The sequence below is a fragment of the Rattus norvegicus genome, chromosome 5 (assembly GCF_036323735.1).
Source record: "Rattus norvegicus strain BN/NHsdMcwi chromosome 5, GRCr8, whole genome shotgun sequence".
In the NCBI taxonomy this organism is placed as follows: domain Eukaryota; kingdom Metazoa; phylum Chordata; class Mammalia; order Rodentia; family Muridae; genus Rattus; species Rattus norvegicus.
In genome coordinates, this window is record NC_086023.1 from 20,227,775 (window position 1) to 20,254,701 (window position 26,927).

A 26,927-nucleotide genomic window follows, 5' to 3' on the forward strand; every position below is an offset into this window, starting at 1 on the left:
AATAGAATGATGACATAATGTACTTGGAATAAAATGGATGGTGTGTCAAGTAGAGAAGTCTGAGTAAGAGCCCCGGGCAGTGACTTCAGCTGTTCTTTAGAGTAGAGTAAGTGGTAGGGATATGAGGGAGATGAGGCCTTTTAGAGACCATTCATTACCTGGGATGATATCAAAAGATGGGCATTTCATCCTTTATGAAGTTGGGAAAACAAATACTTGTGAAGTTCCTTCTGTGCTACTCTATTGGGATATGAAGACATGACATGGGAAAACAGCCCAAAGGAGCAAGATTTCATCTACTAGTGGGGAGGCAAAGGTCCTGCAGTCATGCTGGGATGAACAGGCATTCTTCGGGCTTCTCTATAGTCTGCATGTGTTGGGATGTACTTGCAAGGTGTTTGAAACTATGTCATTCTACTCTTTAGCTTGTTCTGCTGATTAACATGGAAACAGATTCTCCTTTTGAGTTTCTCCAGTAGTTTACTTGCTTTGTACTTGCTACAGGTGAAATTAAGAGTTTCACTTGGACAGAGTCCATTTCAAATGTCCAAGTTTTCATTTTAGTATGGATACAATTGTAAGAATTTTGCCAAAGTGCTTGGTATTCATTAAAAAACTATTTTTAAAAATAAGCCATTTAGGGAAATATTTGTCAAATATTTCATAAAATAAAATAAATATCTGATCAATGATCCTAGACAACCACTGCTAACAACCATCCATTCCCCCAGCACCACAGTGACCACTTTGAGCAATCCTTGTAGTGTGTTCATATGTAGAGATGGATGAAAAAGTATGCTTCACTTTCTTTGCCCCTTGTTCCTTTCAATACCAGGTGACAATGGAAAATGTGAAGAGCCAAAAGACTCTAAATTTTGATGCAAACGTGTGTCTCTCTCGGAACCAGGCTGATGGGGACATTGTCTGTGAACTTCCTGTAATGAAAGAAGGGAAGCCTGTTTTTCCATGTGTGTTATTAATCATTGGTAACATATGTTGCATGTATTCACTGTTTTGTAGATGCTTGAATTTGCTTCTGAATGATTGGAGACTATTTTTCCTGCTTCTTAAATTCTTGTTTTACTCATTAAGAAGTGACTTATTCAGTGTCACAACCTTGGTCACTGGAGGATACGGGATTAAGCATATATCAAAATAGTTCTTATGATCCAGTGATAGTCACAAAAGCTAAGGCTGCGAGGATAAGAAATGTCATCATGGTGTCTTGTCTGCCTTTTCTAGAGTCAGATGGCCACTCACCTATCACTACAATCTTGATTTATTTCCTTAGAACTGGTGGCATCATTTTAACATTAGACATTACATATAAAAGCATGTTGCTCTCCCTGCTGAGGTTAAATACCTTTCTATGTAATTTGTATATTAGCCTTTTAAGTAATATTTTATTTTTCCATCTAAAAAATGTCTATTTAGTGATAAAATTAAAATACAAGTTTTTTCAATAGGTTAAAATATAGACAGCAGATATGCCAGGCAAGTTTTTTTGACTATTGTCAGAAAACATGTAGATCTCTGTTTGTTTGAATTCAAAGGTAACAGATTTCCTTTTGATTTTTTCCCCCATTGCTTTGTCAGTAGTGAGATACCATGTTGATGTGTATACTGGGCAGTTGAAACAAGCAAAAACAGAATCTGAAGTCTCCCTGTGTCTCTATGGGGAAAGGGGAGATTCTGGCCTTCGACTGTTGCACAGATCCAACATGCCTGTACGGTTTCAAAGAGGACAGGTGAGTTTCTACAACGTTGTCTTTAATGTAGCCAGATGAACTTTAAAAGGGAAATGTGCTTGTCTGTTTTCAGCTGAGTGCTAGAACATCTTTAATTCAAATTTCCTGATTACTTCCTCAAGGGTCTTGTTTTTGTCCACTTCGAAGTGTTTCTTTGAGTTTGTTCTTGAATGATAAATGAGATGTGCTAAATATATAATGAACAATAGAACAAAGAAAATGCATTAAATCAATAGTGTAAGAAAAACAAACTGAGTTGAAAAGATTTAAAGCACAATCTACATGCACATGCTCCTAATGAACTCATAGCATTATACTAGATTAGTGGTTCTCAACCATCCTGTTACTGTGACACTTTAATACAGTTCCTCATGTTGTGGTGACCCCCAACCACAAAATTATTTCATCACTACTTCATAACTCTAACTTTGCCTCTGTTTTAAATCAAAATGTAGATATCTGATATGCAGGATATCTGATCTGTGACTCCCAAAGGGATCATGACCTACAAGAGGAGAACAACTATGAAGGACAAACCAAAGAAGGACTTATTTCATGTGTTAGCACAATGGCCTTTTCTTAAGACAACTAGAATGAAATCAAGTCCTGCGTTAGGCCCTTTTGTCCTATGTGAAAGCATGTATTTGAACATTTGGAACTTCTTTATGGGTATTTGAGAACCTGGTTGTTTGGGAAGGAGACATTATGTGGAAGTGTGGGATTAATGTGAGGAGATACCCAAAGGTGCATTTCTAAGGAAAGGGCACCTTGAACCAGTTTGATACTGCTATTCTCAGATTTGTTTGTTTGGCCTGTGAATTATAAGACATTAGAGAGAAAATAAACCTCACCTGTGCCTTCCTTGTGAATATTATAAAAAAGTTTCCATTGGAAGTAGGAAGATGAGCTCTGATTGGATGAGAATCATCCAAAATGTTATGCCCATTTTTCTTTGCATTCATGTGTGAACTAATTCATAGCAGAAACAAAGGCTTGAATATTATATTATTAATTTTACTCTGTTTTGAGACAATGTACTCTGGATTGTTTGGCTGGTTTTGTATGAGGTTCAGCCAACTTTCTGATAAATGGTGAGGGCACCATTGCACCCAGCTGCATGTACAGTGTTCTGAGGCAGTACAGTATTAAAGGAACTAGTCAAGATGAGGGGCTAAGAGTTTCCAAGTAATCTTCATGGTTGGTCTTCTTCAGTTCACTTTCATGGACTGCATGCTCTACAGAATGGGGACAAGGTACTCTGGACTGATACTGAACTTGAATAGGGGCCATAGTTGCACTCTGAGTGATGAGGAGTCAAGGTGTAAGTTTAATGGTATTAATTTTAAAGTCTAGAATGAGGGGCAAACAAATGTTTTTCTTCCCTGGTTAATTGCAGAGTTTATTCTTTTAAAAATTATTTTTCTTTAATGCATGGTATATCAAGGACTTCCAGGGTTAAGAAGTCAGCTGGCTCTGCTGCAACAGGTGACACTTGTCATGAAATATACCCGTGAAAGCTGTCCTGTACAATGCAGGAGGTTACCAAAGCACATTCAGGAGGATTCACAGACACTGAATCACTTCATGGGATCCTCACTGAACTCACTGCAGCTTTAGTCTAGGTAAAGCCAGAGAGCTTTCTAGCAACACCAACCAACAGTTTAGACTCCAGAATATTTGTGGTGACTAAGTTGAACACTTAATATGGTGACACAGTGGATCACAGCTAATACTGCATAGCCCTTGAAAGCAATGCAAGCAATTCTGAATCCATTGTTTTCTTCCTTCCTTCCTTCCTTCCTTCCTTCCTTCCTTCCTTCCTTCCTTTCTTTCTTTCTTTCTTTTTCTTTTTTCTTTTTCTAACTTAGGAAATAGAGTAACAGTAACTAACAGACAACTGTCATTTTCTGACATTTGTCAAAATTATATCAAATCATGACATGTTCCTCAGTTAAACCAACAGTCTTGAGGAAGGGCTGTGGGGAGGAGTTTTTAGCAGAACATTTCATCCAGGTCCTGCATCTCTTTTAGAGCACAATTTTGATGTGATAAACTGGGTCCCTTTAGGAATGAAGATTACAGGGTACTTTCACAACAAATTCCAGATCATAGTCTATTTACAGAGGAAGGTGCATGAGAGGTATTACTGAAGAAAGGGAAGGGAAGTGAGAAAGGCAAGTTCATCTCTGATGCCTTTGCAGGTATCAGCATACATGGGAAGGGCCACACTGTCAGCACTTCCTAAGCAGCTGCTTCTCAGGGCCTGCAGTGGGAGGCATCTTGTTAGTTACAGTTTCTTTCACATCTGAAGGGACAACGAAGAAAGTAAAAATCGGAAAGAGAAAACAGCTAGACTTTTTTAATAGTTAGAAAGTAATTTGCTTATGTTTCCTTCCCTTATTGCCTCCTCTGCTGTGGTAACATCTTCTCTCGTCAAGAGCTGTGCCACTCCTGGCAGCCTTGGGCTACTCTTATTGCCAGAATTTGTCATTTGTCGGACTCTAGTTATCTCATGGGCTTTTCTCCACCAGATTGATGCATTTCAGATCGAAGCCGTGTCTCTAGGAAACCTGCAGAAGGTGCTGTTGCACTGTGAGGCCCGTGACAAATCCCACTACTGGTACTGTGAGAAGGTCATCGTCAAAGAGCCAGGCAGTGCCTCAGAATCCATCTTCACCTGTGAAAGGTAGCCTGCCCTTGATGTTCTTAAGGAGTGAGCTGCTGAAGCTGGTGTGTGTCTCTGTCAGGTCATGGGTCCTGTCCTTCCCTGGGGCTGCACACCGTGGGCTACTCATTGATGGCTCAGTAAATCTTTCACTGGCAATTTTCTGCTCTATTTTCTTACTGGCTGCTTGGTATGTCACAAAAGGGTCCAATGTTTAACCCTGGGAAATATGTGAACAGTGTTTGTTGAAATATTAGTGTCCTTACGAAAGTTGTAGAGCTTAAACAATTCTATAAGGAAATGGAGAATGGAGTCTAAAGGGAACTTTGAGAGCAGAATATGTCATAGACAAAAATTCACACCCGGATAGTTAGTGTTCTTTCCTAGGTGCTGAAGGCAGCACTCTTATTCCTCACCCAGCAATGGTTTAAGCTTAGGGCCTCCTAAGAAACCCCTATCTCCTTGCTGTTTTAGAGGTTATTGTTTATTCACGAGGCAGCTTTGGTCTTCAGATGTTTGCATAGACTTTCCACCTCAGATCTCCCAGCCTCAAAAATGACATTATGTTAATTATTGTTTAGCATCTCAGTTGCAGGTAAGGGCCAGGCCCCAACTTGAAGAACAGGATGGAGCCTCAATGTATTGTAGACCCAGTGTGGGAATGTTGTGTATTTGATAGCAGGTGTCTTCTTTTTGTGGTGTGGATTCGATTTAGCCTTACCCATGCTGAGACAAGCACTCCTCAGCTGGGCTACATTCACAGCCCCACCACCTTGAAATTTTGAATATTCAATATTCTGAGCTTTCCTACACCGAGGACATTTGAATATTCAATGTCCTCTCCCTAACAGATAATCAGCAGGAAAGTGGCTAAGACCAGGTAAATGAAACCTATGGGGATGAGTTTGATGACAGATTCAATTCTAAGACAATTTCAACTTTGAGTACCAGCACAAAGGAGAACCCTGACTAGGGAAGTGATGCAAGGAATAAAGAAGGCAATGGAGATTCGAGGGCAGGGGAGCACAGAAGAGCAGTGCAGAGGCAGCAGCAAGGAGCACTGCAGGCCCATGGCTTTGAAAGGAATAACACCACTAAGCTGGATAGTGTTCATTGACCTGGGAAATCATGTAGGAATCTCAGTGGAGGACTTGCCTCCTTTCTATTGGCCACTGGGCACATCTGTGGGGCTGGTTACTTGCTTAGAGATTGACAAGGAGTGCCCAACAACTGGGGGCAGTATCTCCTCTCCACAGGCGGTCTTGGATTGTACAAGAAAGCAGGCTGTGCAAGCCAGTAAGCAGCGTTCTTCCCCAGCCTCTGCTTCAGTTCGTTCCTCTGGTCTAATTCAATAACGGTCTGTAAACCACAAGACAAATAGACCTTTCTTACCCAAGTTGCTTTTGGTCAGTGTTCTATTTCAGCAGCAGAAACTATACTACACTAACCACCATCACTTTGACTTCACCTTGGACTTTTCATCTCTATCTTTGTTGTAATTTTAATTTTAATTTTGGCCTTTAATATTTTATTAGACAGTTTTTCCTCTTAAACCTTTGAGAAGAAAAAGAGGAAATGTTCTAAAAGCTTGATTTTAATCACTTCTCTCTACATTTGTAGATTTTCACCAATTTTAATTGCCTAATAAAAAAGCAAAGCTAAGCAAGAATAACCAAACCAAAACAAATGAAGGAAAAAAAATCCAGAAACAATAAATAAACAAAAAACTAAGCTGTTGTTTGTTAGCAGCTTTACACTCCAACTTCACCCCCACCCATTACCAATTTGCTCTTACAGCTATCTTCTTGCAAGATTTTGTGCATTAAGAGCATCTCTTATCTCCCACAAAGATTCTGCTGCACATTGCTTATGCTTCATGAAGTGGGCTCTTTTTATGTGGGGATGCCTTTCCTCATTTTCCTCTCCCCATTTCAAGGAGTTTATCCTTCAAGGTCTTGTTCAACCTTGACCTCTAGCATAATGTGGTCAACTAGAAGCCACAGGTCTCCCCATGTGACAGGGACACATAGTAATGAAGATAGCATGCCCCACCCACAGTTTCCAGACATCATAGGCAACCCTATCTTATTCCCCACATCTGAGGGCTATCGAGTACTTCACCCGGCCTTTGATTTTTATACTTCCTATACTCTGTCCTATCAACCCTGGTTAATTCTTTGAAATGTGAGAAATCTCCTTACTTTTTGTTGTTTTTGATATTAAAATACCATCATCTGAAAGGAAGAGATAATCAGTGCCAACTGAGTTGGAGCTAAAATAAGTTTATGACCACATATATAAAGCAACTATGGTCAGTTAAAAGATATGCACCATACTGACGTATCAAATGTTAGTGTTTGATGCCCTGCCCATTAAATGCTAATATTTGATGCCCAAATCAGAATGGGGTCAGAAGAAATGATGGTCAACGCTCATCCTTCCAGAACTCTGAGGAGGAACATACTTCCAAGCACTCATGCCTTCCCAGTCTCCAGATATAAAGAGGTGGGGGAGGGCCTGCTTCCTTAGTTCTGAAAGAACTTCTGAAAGAAGTAGAGTGTTCTCTGAAAATGGAACAATGCACAGCAGAAAGAGATCATCTAGAAGCCATCAACAATAGGTTCTCTGTAGTGTCAGCTCGGGCAGATGAAGGTGGGAAGGCTACATTGAGTGTGGTAGCAGCCAGCAGCTATACAAGAACTGGTCCATGCAAGGTCCTTGTACTCTCATTGGTAGGGTACTCTTTGAGACATTTTTTTTTTCTGGGATGTGGGGCATAAAGTTTCAGTAGACTGACCACAAAAGGAAAAAGCAAGATCATGTCAGTCATGCCCCTTAGAGCTTTCTCAGGGAGCAAATCCAAGTGCATGTGGGTGAAGGACTGCCAGCTGCTCTCACCTTCTGAGAGCTTAGTGGAAATTCCTAGGTAAGGTGTAGACAGGATCTCATGGTGACTACACCATAAATACTTCCTATGGGTTTCTCATCACTTTTACTGCCCTTTCATACCCATATTCTATGGGTTTTGCTTTATTTATTTGCTGAAAGATACTATTTTCTTCCCTTTGCCTGTATAATAAAGGCAGAAATACATACCATGGAATGTTTGTCAATTATGCAGCTTTAGCCATGTAAGGTTTGGAACAACAACAACAACAACAACAGCAGCAACAGCAACAACAACAAAATCCTATTTGATTAATGAAAACATTTGACTGACTTTATGAATAGATTTGTATGTTCTCATTTAATATTTGTACTAACTTCTTTCAGCTGATGTAACAAATGGCCAAAATCTTGGTATTTTTAATACAATAGGAATTTAGGTATTTCAGAGTTGGCTGAGTCATGGTGCCCCAGAAGCCTATGGGGTCTTATTCCAGCTGGCCTCTCCTGGTTGAGAGTGGTTGCTGATGATCCTTGATGTTCTTTGGGTCTTCCCAGCATTGCTTGAGAACCCGTTGCCATTGTCAAATGATTTTTGTCACTTGGAGTATTTGTGTCTTTCTGATAACACACTAGCATTGGACTAAGCCCATCTGACTCCAGTGAGAACTTAATGATTACATCTGCAGGGGCTTCGATTATTGTGAGGTTCTTGGTGCAGATGGCACTTGGCTGGATTCTTTAATCCTCCAGGATGCTACTGGAGTGAATCTTGCAACACATTGTGCACTGCAAGCTCCACAGTTTCTAAACTACTTAATTTCATGTAGTATTATGAGTGTTTGATCCTGTTTATAATGGTGAAATCATTAAAAATGAGTCAGTATCTATATTTAATAAAAACATTGTGATTCATGGTAGGATTATAGTAACCTAATAAGCTTAAAGGCCAGCATTGCCAGGCTCACCATCATCATTTATGAAGTCCTTTACCTATTTATAGGATTATTTGACATGAACTTGTACAAACAAGTTATTGAAAATAAAAACTCTACCTGTGGGAGCGAGACACAGGGATTTCATAGTTAAATGCAAACAACTGATACTTATTTAAAAAACAAAATAGATTTTTTTAAAGACAGTGTAGCAGTGTCTGCCTTTTCTCCTCAGAGCAGCTCTTTCATCAGAGAAGCAGAGAATAAGGCATACTAACTAAAGAAGCAGGGCTCTGCTTATGTTTAGTGCATAATTATTACCTTAAAAACGTTCTTGTCTCATTTCAACTCCTCCTTCCCATCTTCCTGCTTCCCTTCTTCATCCATCCCTTTCTTGTCCCACTTCTCCTTCGCTTTTTCTTTTTGACAAAGGATAAAATCACATGCTTTGTGTAAAAGTGAAAGAAAAAAGGCACAAAGACATTTGTACCACAGATCAAACTAACCATTTGCAAATCATAAATCCTTCTATGGTATAGTTGGATTCTCTACTTTTGCCCCAATCTATCTTTCCTTCTACAGACCTCAGTGACTTTTCTCTCTTATTATGTGTTTCTTTTTTTAAAAATTAACATTATTATGAAATGTTTTGAACTAATCAATATAACACGCTGAATTGAATGAGACCCAAAAGTCTGAACATCTCCATGAACTCTTTGGTACCTTCTTAGTGATTACTTTAAAGAGTCAGAGGTATCACTGAAATAACTGCAGGCCCTGTGGGAAAAGGGGGTCAGTCTGTACTGGGAGGCTAATGTGACCTTCCTTGCTTCCTCTGGACTTCACTGAAGTTGAAATTGCCCCCTACTGCACAGGAGCAAACTAAGCCCTGCAGACAGTGCTTTCGGGTCTCTTTGGCTTCCAGTTTTCTCAGTTGGTGTTGCCTTTCAGTATCTGCCTAACTCTTGGCACTGGTGATTAAAGTTCACTTAGTATTCCCAGAAGCTGTGTAGCCTTGTCCAGGGGTGTATTCTGAACCCCATGTGACTTCTATCATCACCTTTCACAGGACATAGACTGTTGATGCAACATCTAATGTGTTTAACCAGTTGTGTTTATCTGCCTAACTAATCTTTCCTCTCAGTAGACGACCTCAAGGTTGGAAGATGTCTTTGATTTTTACTTTCAGTCCCCACTGTGTTTTCTAGAATATAATAGTATACTCAAGACATGATGATCTTTAAGGGATATCAGGGTGAATATTTGAACTTAGAGTATAAAATCTTATAGGTTTAACTATGTCTCAATCTTACTGTGACTCATAAACAAAATAGTCATTTAATTCTCATTTTCAAGTGCTAATAGCAAAACCCAAGAATAATTATTAGAATTAACACAGAGACGTAAAAAAAAAGAGAAAGATGATGCCTTCTTCATGTAGAGTTTATGCAAAGCAAAATTAATTGTCTCAAGATAGTTTCAACTTGAAAACTGAAAATTATCAGTTGACCTATGGTGAGATTTTCTTTCATGACTACCTCTCCACTGCTATGCTTGCTTGGAGGGTCTTTGAGTAGGACTGCATCTTAGAGCAAGACATTCTTGAGCTTCTACAAGCCTGATAACCACCTCTTCCCACTTCTACCCATCCTCACCCACCCCTACACATCTCCACCCACCCCTACTGTAGTGATTCACAAAGCATTTCCATTGCTTAATGGCTTTGCAAGTTCTGGAAGTCTTTCCAAGAAGATTACAGGAAATGTCTGTACCTGCAGAAAATTGTAAACAAAGTCTTATTTACAAGACAAAAAAACTATCTTGGATGTTTAGGAAGTGTTTTCTAAACTAGTCAATTTACAAATAACTCATAGAGAATTCTGTAGAGCAGGACAGGAAAGGACTCTGGAGCATCCCTTTGATGCTGTGCCCTTTTTAAAATAAGTCCATTTGATAGGAGTACCTTGTACACTGCCTCTGTGAGCAGGGCTATGATGATGAGTTTCAAATGAACTGCCACCCTCCTTGGCCATTAACTTTTTAGTCTTAAAATTCTTATAAGTAAAGCAAAATTTGCACCCTTCCTTAAACCTTCTCCAAGTTACACTGGTCATTTCTCAAGACTTCATGTGTAGTACCTTATTTTCTTCTCTCGTATTTATATAAATCTCTTTCATGTACAAGACAAGCAGCTCTCCATTCCATGAAGCTTTTTTCCCTGGCTTCTCACGAGGAGTGAACTCATGTTTACTTTCTTTAAAATCCTCAAATGTTAAAACACAAATAATCTAAATCAATAAGAACAGCAGCAGCAGCAACAACAACAACAACAACAACAACAACAACAACAACAACAACAAAATCCTCTCAAATGTTTCACTTAGCACTCCATTCAGTATGTACCACTGTCATTGTGGAAGTGTTTGTCTTGGGTACCAGATAATAATCTTCTTAAGGACAGGGCATTAGGCATTTCATTTTAATTCTCAGCATGGTTTTGTATACCAAGTGAGAATTTAGTCAATATTTCTGGAAAGAAAAAATAAGAGAAAGAAGGGAAAAGAGGATGAGCATCACAGAATTCTAAGTGGGGAAACTAGAGGTCACAGATTTATGTTAGTTCTCTATCTCAGGAACAGCTTCAGGTGTCTCATTAACCGTAATTTATATATCCACTTATTTTCAAAATAATTAACCTATAGATAAATCATTTTCTTTTTCCTTTCTGGAAATAAAAGGAAATGATGAGCAACATAGACTTTGAAAAGATGTAGATGTTTTGATAAAGTAAAAATACGTAAAACACTTTTTATAGGGAAAAAAGAATAATAAAAATTGTCAGGACATAGTGAGCAATCATTTAATTACATTGACTTTTTTCTGAAAGAAGTCAGTATTAATCATGCCTTGCTATTCTGAGCATGTCACATATTTCTGTGCTCTTCTTTGTCACTTTGAGCCATTCCTTGGTGAGAAGGTGACAAGAAGTGATGGTGGGAAACTGACAGAATGAGGTGCAGAGATGAATCCTGCTTACTTGGGGGTGGGGCTGGAAGTATAGACTCAAGGATTTCTTTTACCATTTCAATATTGGTAATCAGCTCCTCACTGAAAACATATTGCATGAAAATATGAGATCAAAGGAGGAGAACATGATGACTACCATGGAGGCATGGATAAGTAGATATTTTATTATATACAGACAAGAGTGAAAGTAGTCAGAGGAAAGAGTCTAGGATGAAGCCAGGCAGCAGACAAACCGGACCATGTTGGGGTTGTCCAGTGGAGGATGGGGGGAGGGAGAGCAAGAGAGGAGTCACTTACCAAAGGAGGTGCTCTGGCCAGATGACCAAAAGACTGGTGTAACTAAAATGGCTGAGTTATATAGGAATCAGGCTGAGGGAAGGGAAGCAGAAACCCAGCCCCTGGGTGGAGAGGTTTAGGTTATGGGTGAGGTGAGAAGTCCTGGGAGGAGCTATAGGTACTGAGAAGCTCTGAGTTTGAGATTCAATAGTTCAGTCATTTATCAATAATGAAAGGGCAGATTACTTTCTTCCATAGCTATCTCTTGCCTAAATTGGGGTGTTGCTGTCTGGAGGTAGTACAGGAAGGTTGGGATGCTATTCAAAGGGCAGGCTGTGGGGGAGGTGGGTATTGGTTTTGCTTGCTGCCCAGGTTTGGTGGAACCACCTAGGGCTAGGAAAGTACATTTTGTAGTCTTCAGTTGACTGGAAATCTGTTGAACAGATACAGACCAGGGACAGAAGGTAAAGTTAAAGAGCTTAGGGAGTTTTTTTTTATCTTGGATGTATGCTTCAAAGTTTCAGGCCCATAGTCCTGGTAGTTGGGAGAGGGGAGTCTCAAGCCCATGGGAGAGAGAGATTTTACCCTTTGGAATAGGCATGGAAGCTAAAGTCATTGGTTGATAGGCATACTTCTCTGGATTCCAATTGATCTGTGAGAGGTAGATACAAGTCAATTCCTTCAAGCTGACATTTTTTAAAAAATTTTTTCAATATGTTGGTATTACCAGTGTTTATAATCTGTAATAAAATCTTTTTGTAGAAAGAGCAGTGGAAGCAAGCCTTTGAGTCATAGTAAAAGCTTGTGAAGCACCCCCACCCCGAATTTTTAAGGTTAAAAGAATTGACCTGTCCAGCAGGTCCAGTTATTCAGGGTCCCGAAGAGGTGCTACCTAAGGGTCAAGGGGGGAAGAAAAGAAGGAGACCAAGCAAGGTTCTGTTGTCAAGGTCTCATTTATTGAGAGGAATGTACAGCATTTAAAGCTCTGAAGCAGGAATTGAAGCAGGAACTGAAGCTTAGGGAGGGGGAGTACTGGGAAGTGCCCAAGGACATAAGGTAAATCATTAAACTGCAAGATATTCTTCTTAGATGCTGAGGCCACAGTCTTCCGGGGACAAGTTCTTTGAAAAGGTCAAGCCCTTCTCAGGTATCTGCTCAGGGTAGGGCTCTAGCTTTGCAAAGAATCTGTCAGTTTTATCAAGTTTCAGAATCTGGTAGCTAGGTCTCAGCTGGAGACCTAGGAAAGTGAGGCCTGAGGCCTAAGGCCTGATTTTTATATATGAAGAAAAGGCAGTTGTAGCTGGCATGCTTCCTGACAAAACTATAGTTAGCAGAATTGGCCTTTAGCTGCCAGACCCAGAAGTCTTAGAGCATTTCCTTTGAGAAGAACTCAGAAAAATGAACTTACCTTGGCCAGCAGAGTAGGGCAACCAACAAAAAGTTTCTTGAGTTTGAATAGTGCCTTGGTAGCTGGCAAGGCATGGGACAGTTCTTTTCCCACTGGACAGTGTTATCACAATCCAGGTGACATCTCCCTTGGAGACTTTATGGTCAATTCTACGAGCTGGCATTTCTGTCTAGCATGGAGATTTTTCATTAAACATTTTAAATGCTATATTCAGCAAATCTCTGAAGAGTTTACAGACTATTATCTATTAAGTATGCATGTATTACTATAAAGTATTAAATAAACTGTACTTTTTTTGGTTGTTACTTGTGTTAGGCTTAACCTTGACAAAACATAGGAGGCTAAATAAAACTTGACATTAAATGAATTATATCTATACTTAGAATGGCTATGGGCACAGCTCTGAGAACATAAAAACATTGACAGTTTATAAGGTGACCAAGCATTAAATTGCATATTTTAATTATTTTTAACAGTTTACATGTTAGTAACTTTTGTTAGATTAAGATTTTATGGTTTTATCCCTATTAAGTTTGGGTCTTAAAATTTTTGAGTTGAAGATCTTTCAGCATCAAAAATAAAACTTTAGACATATATCTTTAAGACAGATTTTGGTAAACTGAATAAGCCTTAGATATTTATTCTGGAATTAAATAGAGTTGGCAAAGACACAAAGTGGTTAGTCATAAATGTCTAAGTCAATTTCTGTTACATTGAGTAAGCCTTTATAACCTTAGGAATTTTTAAATCTTGATTATATTTAATCATATAAGTCCATCTTAACCCAAGATATTTTGTTATTGTCCCCTTAGTCTAAACATGGATATGATCATAAGCAGACGTCTCAGTAGGGCTAAGAAGTTTTGTAATTGGTGCTTTAGTTGCTTTAAATCACACTTTCATCTTAACCAAGATGGTGGTGAAGTTTCTGACCAGGGCCAGTTCACCCCTTGGCAACCTAGTGTTTTCCCGCTCCCGGGAAGTCACCATATTGATTCCAAACTTAGTGCAGATACCCACCACAGCCTCGAACTCCTGGACTCAAGCAATCCTCCCGTCTGAGCCTCTGGAGTAGCTGGGACTACAGGCGTGCCCAGCTGGTAGTAGAGTTTCAAAGCATGTACCCCTTAACATCAATCAAGATGGCTACTAGTCACAATGCTGCTTCCATCTTGATGAGGTCATCAACCAGAATGGAGGCAAGTCACATGGTCGCTCTTTACAATATCTGTTTTCCTACTGGATCTATTTTTAAACAAGAGTCCAGTCCAAATTGCATATACAATAAGGAAACCTATTTTTCTAAAGAAGAGATGAGTCACATATGACAAATTAAGATTCACCTTTTGGTTACAAGTTTTAAGCTCTCTGTTATAAAGTTTACAGATTATTTTTAACCTTACTAACAGATACCTACAAACTCTGAGATAAAGAGTATTCACACAATAATATTAAAAGACTTCTTAGAGCAGAGCACAGAGAAATTGTAGAGATAAAAGATTTAAGGGTAGAAAGTTGTAAAATCTTAGAGATAAGAGACTTTGGGGGGTTGGGGATTTAGCTCAGTGGTAGAGCACTTGCCTAGCAAGCGCAAGGCCCTGGGTTTGGTCCCCAGCTCCGAAAAAAAAAGAAAAAAAAAAAAGAGAGAGAGACTTTGGGATCATTCGCTCATGCAGTGGGAGAAGTTGTTATAATCTACAAGAAATTAGAACTCAAGTGTGCCATTTTTGGCCACTGAGCTGTACTGAGGCCAAACTGTTTATAGTAAGACAGCAAGGCTTTCATAGAGGTAGGAATTGAGTCTGATTAGAAAAAGAGGATGGGTTGCAAAAAAAACTACACTATAGGGAGGGTTCCAATAGATTCCAGGAGGGAGCTGAGGGATGTAGAACAGTGTATCCATGAAGGACAAGGAGGAACAAGCAGGACCCCACCCATCCATTATGTTAGAGGCTAGGAAAGCATAAAGAAGCTACAGGCTTAGTAGATAGAGAGTAGATAGATAGTAGGGCCCTGGCAGACATAGTAGGCAGATGTCTATGTGGTGGGCATTCCAAGGTTCAGAAGCCAGACAGAGTTCCAGGTGATTGATACCTTGGAGGCCTCATTGGCTCCAGGAGCCAGAGAGAGGTCACTTACTGAATAGGTAAGGAGAGGAGGATGGTTGAAGCAGTGAAGAGTCCAGTAATAGCAGCTCATGTGTTTTTGGTAGTATCACCCAAATCTTTTCTATTCTCATCATGATCTTTAGTTTGAATTTTCATTGACACCAGTGAAAAAGTCCTTACTAGTAATTGGGGTGATATATATTCACTTGCTTGTGTGTGGATCATTGTCCCTCGCGCGATCTCGCCAGCAAGAAAACACGCGGGGACATACGGATCCTTGCTACAGCCAAAACTTTTATTCAGTCTTAAGGAGAAGCCCCGCGCGCCCGCATGGCGTGGCTTATATACACCCTAGCACGGCGCATCCACACCTGATTGATTGCTTACCCATGATCTCATAAGGCACGCCCGGGAGTGGGCAAAGGCCTGGCACGAAGGCACTCTTGCACATGCTCACACGGTTAACTTCCTGAAAGGAAGTCGGCTGGCGCGGCGGAGGCCAGCGCCATCTTGTAATGGCGGAAGGAGGCGCAGTGGAAGCCAGCGCCATCTTGTGGTGGTGAATGTTAAAGCGGCCCTCTACAGATCATGTGTGCAGTAACCTGGGGAAGCAAACTTCAGGAGATCAGCTTGTATTCTACTCCCTTTCCATCCTTTCCTCAAAGCCCAGTTCTCCAGCCTCCTGTTTGTAGGTTTGGAAAACCTTCTTGACCTAATACAGAAATCTTAACTCCAAATCCTAGTTAGTTAACTTTTAACTGTTTTAAGTATAAACCAAAGTTTGCACTGAGGGTTTTAGCAGCATGCCCAGACAGGTCTGCAGAAGGATACATCTGAAAGAATAGAGGGACTTGGCTGTATGCAGAAGCACACATGAAAAAGAGAGGTGTGCACTGCAGACGGATCATTAGAGCACTATAGTCTGCTCCGCTGTCTTCATGAGCAGATCTGGAGGGAAGAATTGGTGGTAAGGTAAAACAGAGAGAGATTGACAGGCAGACTGACTGTAGGGTCCATGCTGGAATCAGACACTGAATAGTATTCTTTCTGCCTTTCTTTGATTGGATGGTGTCTTGTTCCCTATTGTTGAGTCACAGCTTCAGTTTGGTCTCATATTTTCAACCAGCCTCAGCAATACTGTGTAGCTTCTTTGTGAGGTAAATTTGATTACAGTTTCTAGATCTATTAGGCCAAGATCTTATGAAAGACTATCTGGTTGACTAATCCAGATTTCTCACTGTGGTGCCAACATCAAAACACAAGGTCCACCTCTTCAAAGTCTGTCTTGAGAAAGGATGTGTTTCTGTTACTTTACTCACAATCACCCTGAGTACATTTGCTAAGAATGTAGTACTGCACTTGGCAATGAGACTCAAGAGCAATAACTAACATTTCTTATTTATTTATCACTTTCTGTTATCATGGTTAATTAATATGTGTTTAATCCCATTTTACCATTTTATAAGTATATTATTTTCCTTATGATGCAGAAACTAAGGTTTAGGGAGTTAAAAGTCCTATCCTATCTCTCCCTTCCCCCGTTTGTGTGTGTGTGTGTGTGTGTGTGTGTGTGTGTGTGTTTGTATGTGTTTGTGTGTGTGTTTTTGTATGTCTGTGTGCATGTGTGTGTGTGTGTGTGTGTGTGCGTGTGTGTGTGTGTGTGTGTGTGTGTGTGTATGTGTTTTTGTATGTGTGTGTGTGTGTGCGCGCGTGCGCTTTAAGAAAGAAGGCCCCATATGGTCCTGGCCTTGCATGTACTGTGTATCTGCTGAATTGAATTCTGGGATTACAGCTTTCACTACATGCCCAGTTACATGAATCCAGCCCATCATTTGCTTTTTGCTACTGTCCACGTCTCACTCTGTGGCCATTCCTGCTCTCTCCAGTGCCTATAAGGCAACTGCTTACTATTCAGCCTTCAGTTCAGTGTTGATTCTTTGTTGAAATATTTTGGCTCATTTTTACTTACCTTTCATGTCTGGTACTCAGGGTTGGTCTTATTCTTTACTGTAAGGAGGAAAGGAGACTAGATATTGCTGATGTACTTACTGTCACATTTACCATGTTTTATCATGCATATTATTTTTATATTTCTCTGATAGTTGGAGCCCAGGTCAGAATCCATATTTTGGCTGCTCTGATAGCCCCGGTATTTATCAAACTTTCTAGGTCTTCACTGAGTAGACAGGAAGAAAAATGGATGTTCATTTGAAAATAGTGTAGCAGTAACTGTGGTTTTGGGTGGGCACAATCATGACATTTCTGTACTACTTTATAGCACATGAAATCCTTCCAATGGCTTTTTCGTTTCAGGTTGACAACAGTTTTATGAATGAGGCAGATCATTCATGAGCTAGTCAACAAATCACTCTGTGAATTAGTCAGCAAAACTAACCCCCAAGAAATCAGTAAAGAAAAGTTGATTTTCTGAGTCTAGTATTGGGATGCAGGCTGATCCAAGGCTTTCCTGAGGTCCTGGTGTTTAGAGAAATCCAGTTCCTTGTCTTAAATCAAGAATGTTCACCTGAGTCAATAATGACCCAGGGGTAGGACCTTGGGACGGGAACTGCAGCTTTAGATAGTGAGAAACCAACTTTTATCACTATCGTGTTTTATCTGAGTCACATGAAATATCCTACATTCTCTTAGTGCAACATTGTTTAATTAGTTTTGACTAACTTGCTCCCATTGTATGATAGTTTTATCCTGACTCTATTTCATTTCCCTCTGCAAAAGTATATATAAGATTCTGTAATTTTTATGATTATTGACTTTTTTAAAGATGTATTCATTTTTATGTATATGAGTGCTCTATCAGCATGTGCATCTGAGTGCCATAGGAGGGTGTGAGCCTCTATATGGTTGTTGGAGTTAAACTCAGAGCCTATGGAAGAACAGCCAGTGCTCTTAACTGCTGAGCCACTTCTACAGCAGATTCTGTGATTCTTAATAAACTTGTTTGACATTAAGACAGAGCTTATGCCTAGTAAGAGGACCAGTGGAAGGGGAAGCCCTTGGTCCTGCCAAGACTGAACCCCCAGTGAACGTGATTGTTGGGGGGAGGGCGGTAATGGGGGTAGGATGGGGAGGGGAACGCCCATATAGAAGGGGAGGGGGGGTTAGGGGGATGTTGGCCCGGAAACCAGGAAGGGGAATAACAATCGAAATGTAAATAAGAAATACTCAAGTAAATAAAGATTAAAAAAAAAAAAGACAGAGCTTATGAAAGACTTCCTGAGACAATTTTCCTACCTTCTTTATTTCTGATATCCTGGTCCTCTTCCTTAGGATCCTGACACTGAAGAATGACCTGCTGGTCCTGGTCAGAGTGGTTTTTGACATTTTTCTGCAGCAGAAAGCTTGTGACTCAGAAATTTGGTTAATTTTTGGGGGAGCTGCTAGCATACACTATTAGTTTATGTATATTCTCCAAGGTAGTTATAGCTTCAATGAGTTTTAAGGTTAATATAATTTAGTCATCAAAGGGAAGATTTTACATCAGGGCATATGACAACAAGACAGACTTCTGCAGAGGAAAGATTAAAATGGTGACATTTCATTTTTCTGTGAAGAGTTTCTCCAGGCAATGAGTGGGTTCCGGTTTGACCCATTACAGCTTGCTGCAGCTCCTATGTTTTCACTGGGAGCTAGAAATTGAAGCTGAGAAGCCCAGTTCAGGGACATTTTATTCTATGAGTTTCAGCTATCACACAACAAGGAGTGAGTGAAAAGAAGAAATAAAAAAGGAAGAACCTGACTGCTCTTAGGAATGGTGAAGGGAAAGATTTATTTAGATAAAAGGGAGAGCACAGGCAGAGACAGACAGTCATCTGGGAGAGTCTAGAGTGAATATGACCTTGAGTCAAGCCATGTGAAGGGAGGAGGAAGGGAAGAGGGGAGAGGATCTACCAACCAAGAAAGATCAGCATCTCAACTAACCTGGACACCTGAGATCTCTCAGACATTGAGCCACCAACCAGGAGGCAGCATACACTAGCTGGGCTAGTCCTGTCTAAAAGAACTACAGGTCTCAGAGATTGAGCCACCAACCAGGCAGCATATACAGGCTGGTCTGAGACCCCCCACCCCCACCCCTACACATATATAGCAAAGGTCTGCTTGTCTGGCCTCAGTGGGAGAAGATGCACTAATCCTAGAGAGACTTGACGTCTCAGGGAAGGGAGAGGCCTGCTGGATTGGGGACCACCCTCTCACAGGCAAGGGGGAGGAGCAATGGGATGCTGGATGGGGGATTGAGAGGGGGACAATGTCTAGAAGGTAAAAAAAAAACCCAAGAAAGTGGATTTCCTTATTTTCTTCTGTTTTTCATTTTCTTCAGGTGGATTCCCTTCATGTCCCAAGGCTTAATGCATTCGGAGATTGAACTTTATTGTCAAGGTGAGGATTAAGGCAACTCTCAGTGGAAGAAGGTAGAAGATGATCTTGTTACAATTGTACATCATAGAAGATGACCTCCCATGATGTCCCAGAATGTCCCCATTGCTAGTGTGACATGGATAGCTATCGCCTCCAGAGGAAATACAGATACATGGAAGTGTGTCTTGCTGATGCTGCTTACCCTACCTAGCAGAAGGAATCAGCTGGTGAATCGGTCACTGTTAAGCAGTTAAATTCATACTCCTTGTTGTCCTTCTCGCTTACAATGCCATCAACCAGAGAGAATATTAATTTCCCCTCACTTTTACTTTTACAGAAATGCAAACCAATCACCCATCTAAAATACAAGAGGAAGCAAATGGTAAATGTATTTTTCATCTTCTAATCCTCTAGAATAATTTCTTAATATTTCCAGATTTTCTGCTTTGCACATTTTATGGCACATTACTATTAAGTTTAAACAACTGATTAGAAATACTTTAAATGAGTTCAAGAAAAAACCCATAAAATTCGAAATACTTCTAAAAAGCTGACAAGAACAAATTCTGCTCCTCCTATTATGAGAAGCAATCACTTCAAAATGTTTTTTTATGTTTCTAAAATATTATTAGTACGTGTTATTTATAAAAAATAATTGATTTCCTCATGACATTCTTGATTATATCCATCCCTTACCTTCTTTTGTCTCCAATTTCCTTTCTTCTGGCATTCATGAGTTTTGTTCATTTTAAATGTATTCTGCATATGAGAAGAAAACAAGCAGAAATTGTCTTTCCAAATCTGGCCCTTTCCTTTAATTTGATTGTCTCATATTCTAAGAACTCTCCTATAAATGACATGATTTCATTCTTCCTTACAGGTTAGGAGAGCCCCATTATGTGTGTACCCCACATCTTCTTTGTTCTAGGCTAGTTTCATGACTCAGTTGTTGTGAGCACGGCTGCAGGACAATAGGATGTTCGAGCATCTCGATTTTGTGCAGTCTTTGTTTCATCTGGGTACAAACCTAAGGGTGGCATAGGAAAATTCTCTGTTCCTTCTAATTTTAGGTTGTAAGAATTCTCCATAAGTGAGAATTAAGCTAGTTAGTATTCACAGTAAGAGTGTATAAGGTTCCCTTTCACACATTTATGCAAAATTGTTTTGTTTTGCTTTATTTGTTGTTGCTGATAGCCATTCTAACAGGTTTGAGATATGATGATGGTACAGTTTGATTTTGCTAGACTTTATGGCCAAGTTTGTCAAACCTCCCCTCACCCCCATATACTAGTTACTTGTACGCCATAATTTGAAAACTTTCTGTTGAGTTCAGTTGTTCACCTACTGTGGGAGCTAATTGTTCTATTAGCACTTACTTTTAGAGTTTTATTTGTACTCTAGACATTAATGCCTTACCACATGAAGACTGTAGTGAGCTTTTTCACTCTATGTAGGCTTCAATGTACTGATTCTTCCTTTGCTGTACAAAAGCTTTTTAATTTTATGCACTCTCATTCTTCAAGTCCTGATATTATTTTCTAGGATCTGGGATTCTGATTCTCAGAAAGACTTTCCTAGCCTTATGACCTAAGTGTTTTCTCTCTAGTAGCTGTAAAGTTTTGTCTTGCATTAATGACTTTATTCCATTTTGAATAGATTATTTACAGGGTGAGAGCTAGGTACATAAGTTCATCCTTTGAAATGTGGACATCAGTTTACCCACCACCTATTTATTTAAAAGACTATAATTTTCGGTGTGTTTTGATTTGGTTTTTGTTTTCTTCCTTCCTTCCTTCCTTCCTTCCTTCCTTCCTTCCTTCCTTCCTTCCCTCCCTCCCTCCCTCCCTCCCTCCCTCCTTTCTTTCTTTCTTTCTTTCTTTCTTTCTTTCTTTCTTTCTTTGTTATTTTCTTTGATGTTAGGAGTAATTTTTAAACTAGAAATTTTACTGTCTGACATTTCAGCCATTTCAGTGTAGGATGTAGGCTTTTCTTCTTTTGTATATTGGCACCCATTTCTTGACCCACTTGTTTCACAGCTTCATCCCACAATTTTTTTAAATAGTGGGAGGTAACATTGAAGGGTACATGGGATGTGGGGCTCAAGTCTCCCCTTTTCATCCAACAATAGACAATTTTTGGCAGGGACACAGTTCTGGAAGCTGTGGAATTTCTGATGGTGAGCTTAGAGATGTTAACCTCTGCTGTAATCATAAAGGAGATGGAGTTTTACCACTTACATCAGAGAACAAAGCCATCAACCCTGTGTCCATTACTGGGGCTCACTAACACTGCAGAGTTCTGAGAATTTCTAATTGTGACCCTAATCATCAACATGTTGGTCATCTTCCACATAGGCCTTGTGGCAAGGTGTTCTGTGCTTGCTCCCTTGCAAGTGCTCCCTTTTTTCAGGTCTCCAGAGTAAAATAATCTCAAGCAATAGCCCCTCCCCTAAGACAGTACTCAGGTACACAGGACTTCAGTCTATCCGCAGTGACATAGCTGATTTAAAATCATGATCACCATGTAGAGGGAGTAATTATTATACCAAATTCTCTACTGAATAAGGTTTGTTATACTCATGTGACACTTGTGGGGTTATCCTGTTGTCAGTAGTGCCAATTTGATGTCATGGATTCTGTCTTACTTCATTCTCTTAAACTCCCACAGGGACTTTAAACTGGAACTGGGGACTATTTCCTACATTTTTACATTAACTTTTTATTTCTTTGTCGTACTTAACTATCTTGTCACCTCTTTCATGCTTTTCTATGATTTCTCTCCATTTGTCTTTTTGGAATTGGTTAGCTTTCTTTACCCTGGCTGGTCTCATTTACAGAATATGCTTAAGAAATTACTACTCTGTCATCTTACCCACTCTGAAGTAATTATATTTATTAATTATGCTTTTATATTGGATTAAAAATCTTTATATAAGTCCTTTTTGCTTAGCTTTCTATCAGGTCCTCTTCAGATCAACCAGAAATCATGTTACTAATATGCTTATATTTTAATGTACATCTTGATCAAATGGATAATTCTAATTATTAATATGCATAACAGGTTAATAAATCTCTATATCTTAAAGACTTATGCATATGTTCTTTAATAATTTGCAACTAGGCAAGGTTCATGCTGATATTAATTTTCTTAAGATTGTATTCATTAAATTTTCTACTGAAAGACAAAGTCTTCATTAAGACTAGCACTTGAATTTATTGATATTAGAAATTGTACTTCAGGTTATGTTTTATTTATTATGATTTTATAAGAAAACATTGTGCATGTATATACTCTAGGCTTAATTTCACCAATGTTTTGGGAACTTTTTGTAATCTTAAGGGATTTAATATGTCTGTGACAAATTATAAATTTTAAATAATAAAAGGCTTGAGCTGGAATTCTAAATTGAAAATGTATACATTACTTCCAAGAATTAGAGAGCACATGTGAACAATGAAGAGTAATAGTTCTAAACAGGCAACCATAATTATGTCTGTAACGTTGAAAGCATTTTGTCAATGATCACTATGATTTGAATGTGAAACATCTCCTGCAGGTTTACTTGTTTGAAGACTTGGCCTCTAGCTGAGAGTGCATTTTGGAGTTGTGGAACCTATAGGTGTTACAATCCCAGCAGAAGGACGTGGCTCACTAGAAGGCAGGCACTGAGTGTTAAAGCCTAGCTCAGTCCACGCTCACTGCTTCCTGGTTCACTGATTTACAAGAAATCTCAACTGTAACCTTCTGCTACGCCGAACTCTTCCATGCCTTCTTCACCATGGCAGACTGTACCATCTCAAGTTCCAAAATAAATCCTTCTTTTAAGTTACTTTGTCAGATGATTTTGTTAGAGAGACAGAAAATAATTGTCATAGTTACCCTCAGCTTGTCAGTTTGATACAAACTAAAACACACCTAGGAAGAGGGAAATTCGATAAAAGAACTGCATCCATCAGATTGGATTGAGGAAGTGTCTGTAGAGGCATTTTCTTGATTAGTAAATGATATAGAAGGGCCCAGCCCACCATGGTACAAACCATAAGAGACAAACCTAGGCTGTATAAAAAAGGTAAATGAACCAGAGCCTGATGACAAGCCAGTGAGCATGTTCCACCATGGTGTCTGCTGCAAGTCCAGGTCTGGAGTTCTTGCTCTCACTTCCTTCAGAAACAGATTAGGATCTTGAAGTTATAAGCTGAAATACACCCTTTCCTCCTCAAATCACATGTGTCCATTGTGTTCATCACAGAAACAGTAAAGCAAACTAGGACAGTAGCTAATACAAAAATTGGTACCAAGGAAGAAGGTTATTAGATTGATAAGCCTGACCATCTTGTTCATAAGATTTCAGAGCTGGTTTTGAGGGAAGACTATAGCAAACTTTTTAGCTGTGGAGTAAAGGAGCTATACATTATCAGAATCAGAGGTTCACAGGCCAAAGGTCAGGATGGAAGGCCAGCCTCATAAAGTTTCAAGGTAGTGAACAGAGATTCTTTTTGAAATTAGACTAAGGCTTTATAGTACATTATGGCAGAGTCTGGCTATATTCTGTCTATATCCTGAACATTTCAATTAGGATGAATTTATGGAGCAATTTGTTTTGTTTATGACATTTCAAGTTAGCCAAGAACTCGGGCCTTGGCATTTTTTTTTTTGTTCACTCCATTTATCCAGTTTTACAATGAAAAATATACCAAAATGTGGAACAAAACATTGTAAAATGTAAAGTTTCGTAAGGAAAGATGCCGGTGACTTTTGAAATTTTTAAAGGCAGGCGTGGACAGGGGGACAAAGAGAAAATGGAAGTAGTTGTGATACAGAAATGTTACACCTTGTACTCAGAAACTGGAAAGGTGACTTTAAGGCTGTGTTCCACGCATTGATGTCTCCAAGGTATAAAAAATGTAAATCTATTTATGAAGGAGAATGCATGGAAAGATAATACTCTGGAAGTCAAAACCTCTGTATTCATGTAGAATAAGACCACTGTGATGGTTTGAATGAGAATGGCCTACGTAGGCACATATATTCATATGCTTGGTCCTTAGAGAACTGCTTGCTAAAGATAAGAAAGTGTGACCATTTTGGAGGAGCCATGTCACTAGGGTTAAGTTTGGGGTTTTGAAAGCTCACACCAGGCCCAGTGTCCCTTTCTCTGCCTGCCTGCCTGCCTGTTTGTGGATCAAGAAGTAAAGCATTCAGCTATTGCTCCAGTCCCTGCCTCTGTCTTTCCATGCTCCCTGACATGGACTAAGTCTCTGAAATTGCAAGCAAGCCCACAGGTAAATGATTTCTTTTATAAGAGTTCTCTTGGTCATGATGCCTCTTCATAGCAAGAGAACACTGACTAGACAGTCGCCAAGGAAAATATTCTCCTCAGTTCAGATGACACTGAGAAGCCATTGCTGCTCTGGTTCAAGGAGTCCTCATACATTCCAACCCAGAAGAAGGATTGGTATCATTCATGAAGTCCTGGTGATGTAGATATGAATAATTTAATATTTTAAGGTTGTGGAGCTTATACCAGTGTTCTAGCAAAAGCTAACGAAGATGCAAGCTAGAACAAAATTGAATTTTCTGCAGAGCTTCTGTGTAGGCTGTGTGTGAAGCTGAGAATTTTATGCCCAAGTTTCAGTGCCACACTTAGGATATTGGAGAGCCTGGGAACGTGGACTAACTGCCAAGTGCCAAGTGCCAAGGAAGGCACTGAGTAGAGCGGACACAGAGAGTTCACCTGTTCTGCTTAGCAAGGTTATAAGGTCAGAGTTTCCCAAATGAGTGCAAGCTCTAAAGATGCTGCCATGAACTCTGGATCATGTGTTAGGAGACAGGCATTTTGTTTGCCTTTGGTGGATTTCCATCTTGTTTGGCTCCAGTTGTTTCTCAAGGTCTCTGTCCTCTGCCTTTAGTCAGTGTCATTGTATATTGAAAGTACATAACTTGGTTTGATATTTGAATTTTTAAGCACTTTTTAGGGGTGAACAATTAAGTGAGAACCTTGAGTCTAAGAAGAAACTTTGGATTGTTGAACAAAGTTAGGACTTTTAAAGTCAAGGAAACATCTGAAGTTGCATTAAGTACATTGAGGTGACCAGGGTAGGGTTGTGACATTGTGGGTATAAAATGTTCCCTGTAGTTCCCATGTTGAAACACTTTGTTCCATCTAGTAGTGTTTTTTAGGAGGATGTGGAAGCATACCTCGATGAAATAGATTACCGGTGTGACGGAGTGGGACAATGGATCATGTCAGGAAACTTGGTGAAGTACAGCAGGTCTGAGACTCCAGTACCCACACACCTGAATGGTGGGCTCCTCCCTGCTCCCTGCCACATTCTTGGCCTGAAACACATGCTATACTTCCTAGGTAAGAAAACATGACCTGTGGTCATGTAGCCCCAGGACAGAGTTCTCCATGCTAATGAAGCACGTAGAGGCCTTGAGGGTTTAGTCAATAATCTTCCCTTCCCAGACATTTCTCCCTGCAAAAGGTATTTAATCTTGGGTGCACCCTGAGAAGTTGGCATGTATCCATTTTTTTATCATGAACACTCAATAAATGGTATAGATAAACATGGACTGTCTCTTTCATTCAAAAACACTGTGGGGAGTAGGGAAGTGTCTTTCACCTACAGAGCTGCAGCCTAAGCCTCCAGTAGATGGCCTCTCTGTGCTTCTAACACCCACTGCTACCTTAAATGATGGGCTAATCCAGGATAATCACCAGTGAGATAACCTGGAGTTCCCCATTTCCCCAAGCCTCAAGCTAGTTGCTGTCCTCAGCCTGTGGTCCCCAATAGTCTGGTCTTATCAAGGGCCTGTGGACCCCTATCCTTTGTTCCTGACTCCTCTGAGTAGCACTCTAGGAGCAAATAGATGTCCAGGAGTAAGTGAACCCCAACATTGGCCTCTCCCGTCTTAGACTATGTCTACCCCTATACTGGGCAGTGCTATGATGCTTCCTAATGCCCAGACTCCTAGTGGGAGATGCAGTCAAGCACTCTGGCACTTGCAGAGGGGAAGAATGGACCCACAGGGTGGGCCTTGGGTGTTGTGTCTTCTGGCCCCAACTTTCTGTTTCCTTTCTCACAGAGAGGTGAGATGTTGCTTCAATTTTTTAAAAGTCTACTTTTAATGATAGTTCTTAAAAGTTTTAACCTCCTTTCTAGTCCACCACTCACCAGAGGTAGTGGGGAAAAAAGGATACAGGGGAATTGGACCTGTTTAGAAATTCTACTTTGGAGCAGATCCCATCTGCACTGCCATGAAATCAGCGCTGCAGTTCACAGGTCAGCAGTGGCAGCTCCATCCACTCAGAAGGACTTCCTGAATGTCCCAGCAGCCCAGTTTGGTAGAATGAGGATGGCAAACATGAATCAGCAGTGGTGCCATGACCTATCAGAGACAGACAGGCCTGAGAGACTGTGCCTCTCGTAGCAAAGTGAACATCAGCAAAGACATGAAACCAAGAAGCATTGCACAGCTTGCTCTATAAGACAG

General features: G+C 40.0%; 1 protein-coding gene across 6 annotated transcripts in view; it reads left to right on the forward strand.

Moving 5' to 3' along the window:
- Window positions 1-26,927, forward strand: part of Rp1 (RP1, axonemal microtubule associated) — a 462,084-nt gene that overhangs the window by 309,047 nt on the left and 126,110 nt on the right. For 3 of the 6 annotated variants that reach the window (XM_063288395.1, XM_039110769.2, XM_063288396.1), the window contains 5 exons: window positions 836-968; window positions 1,597-1,748; window positions 4,280-4,434; window positions 19,393-19,451; window positions 19,768-19,812. In XM_063288395.1, coding sequence (XP_063144465.1) covers window positions 836-968; window positions 1,597-1,748; window positions 4,280-4,434; window positions 19,393-19,451; window positions 19,768-19,812 — 544 coding nt within the window. Of the gene's footprint in view, window positions 1-835; window positions 969-1,596; window positions 1,749-4,279; window positions 4,435-19,392; window positions 19,452-19,767; window positions 19,813-22,986; window positions 23,260-26,927 lie in introns of those variants that run through there. The other 3 variants (XM_063288397.1, XM_039110771.2, XM_039110770.2) reach the window with 2 other exon arrangements.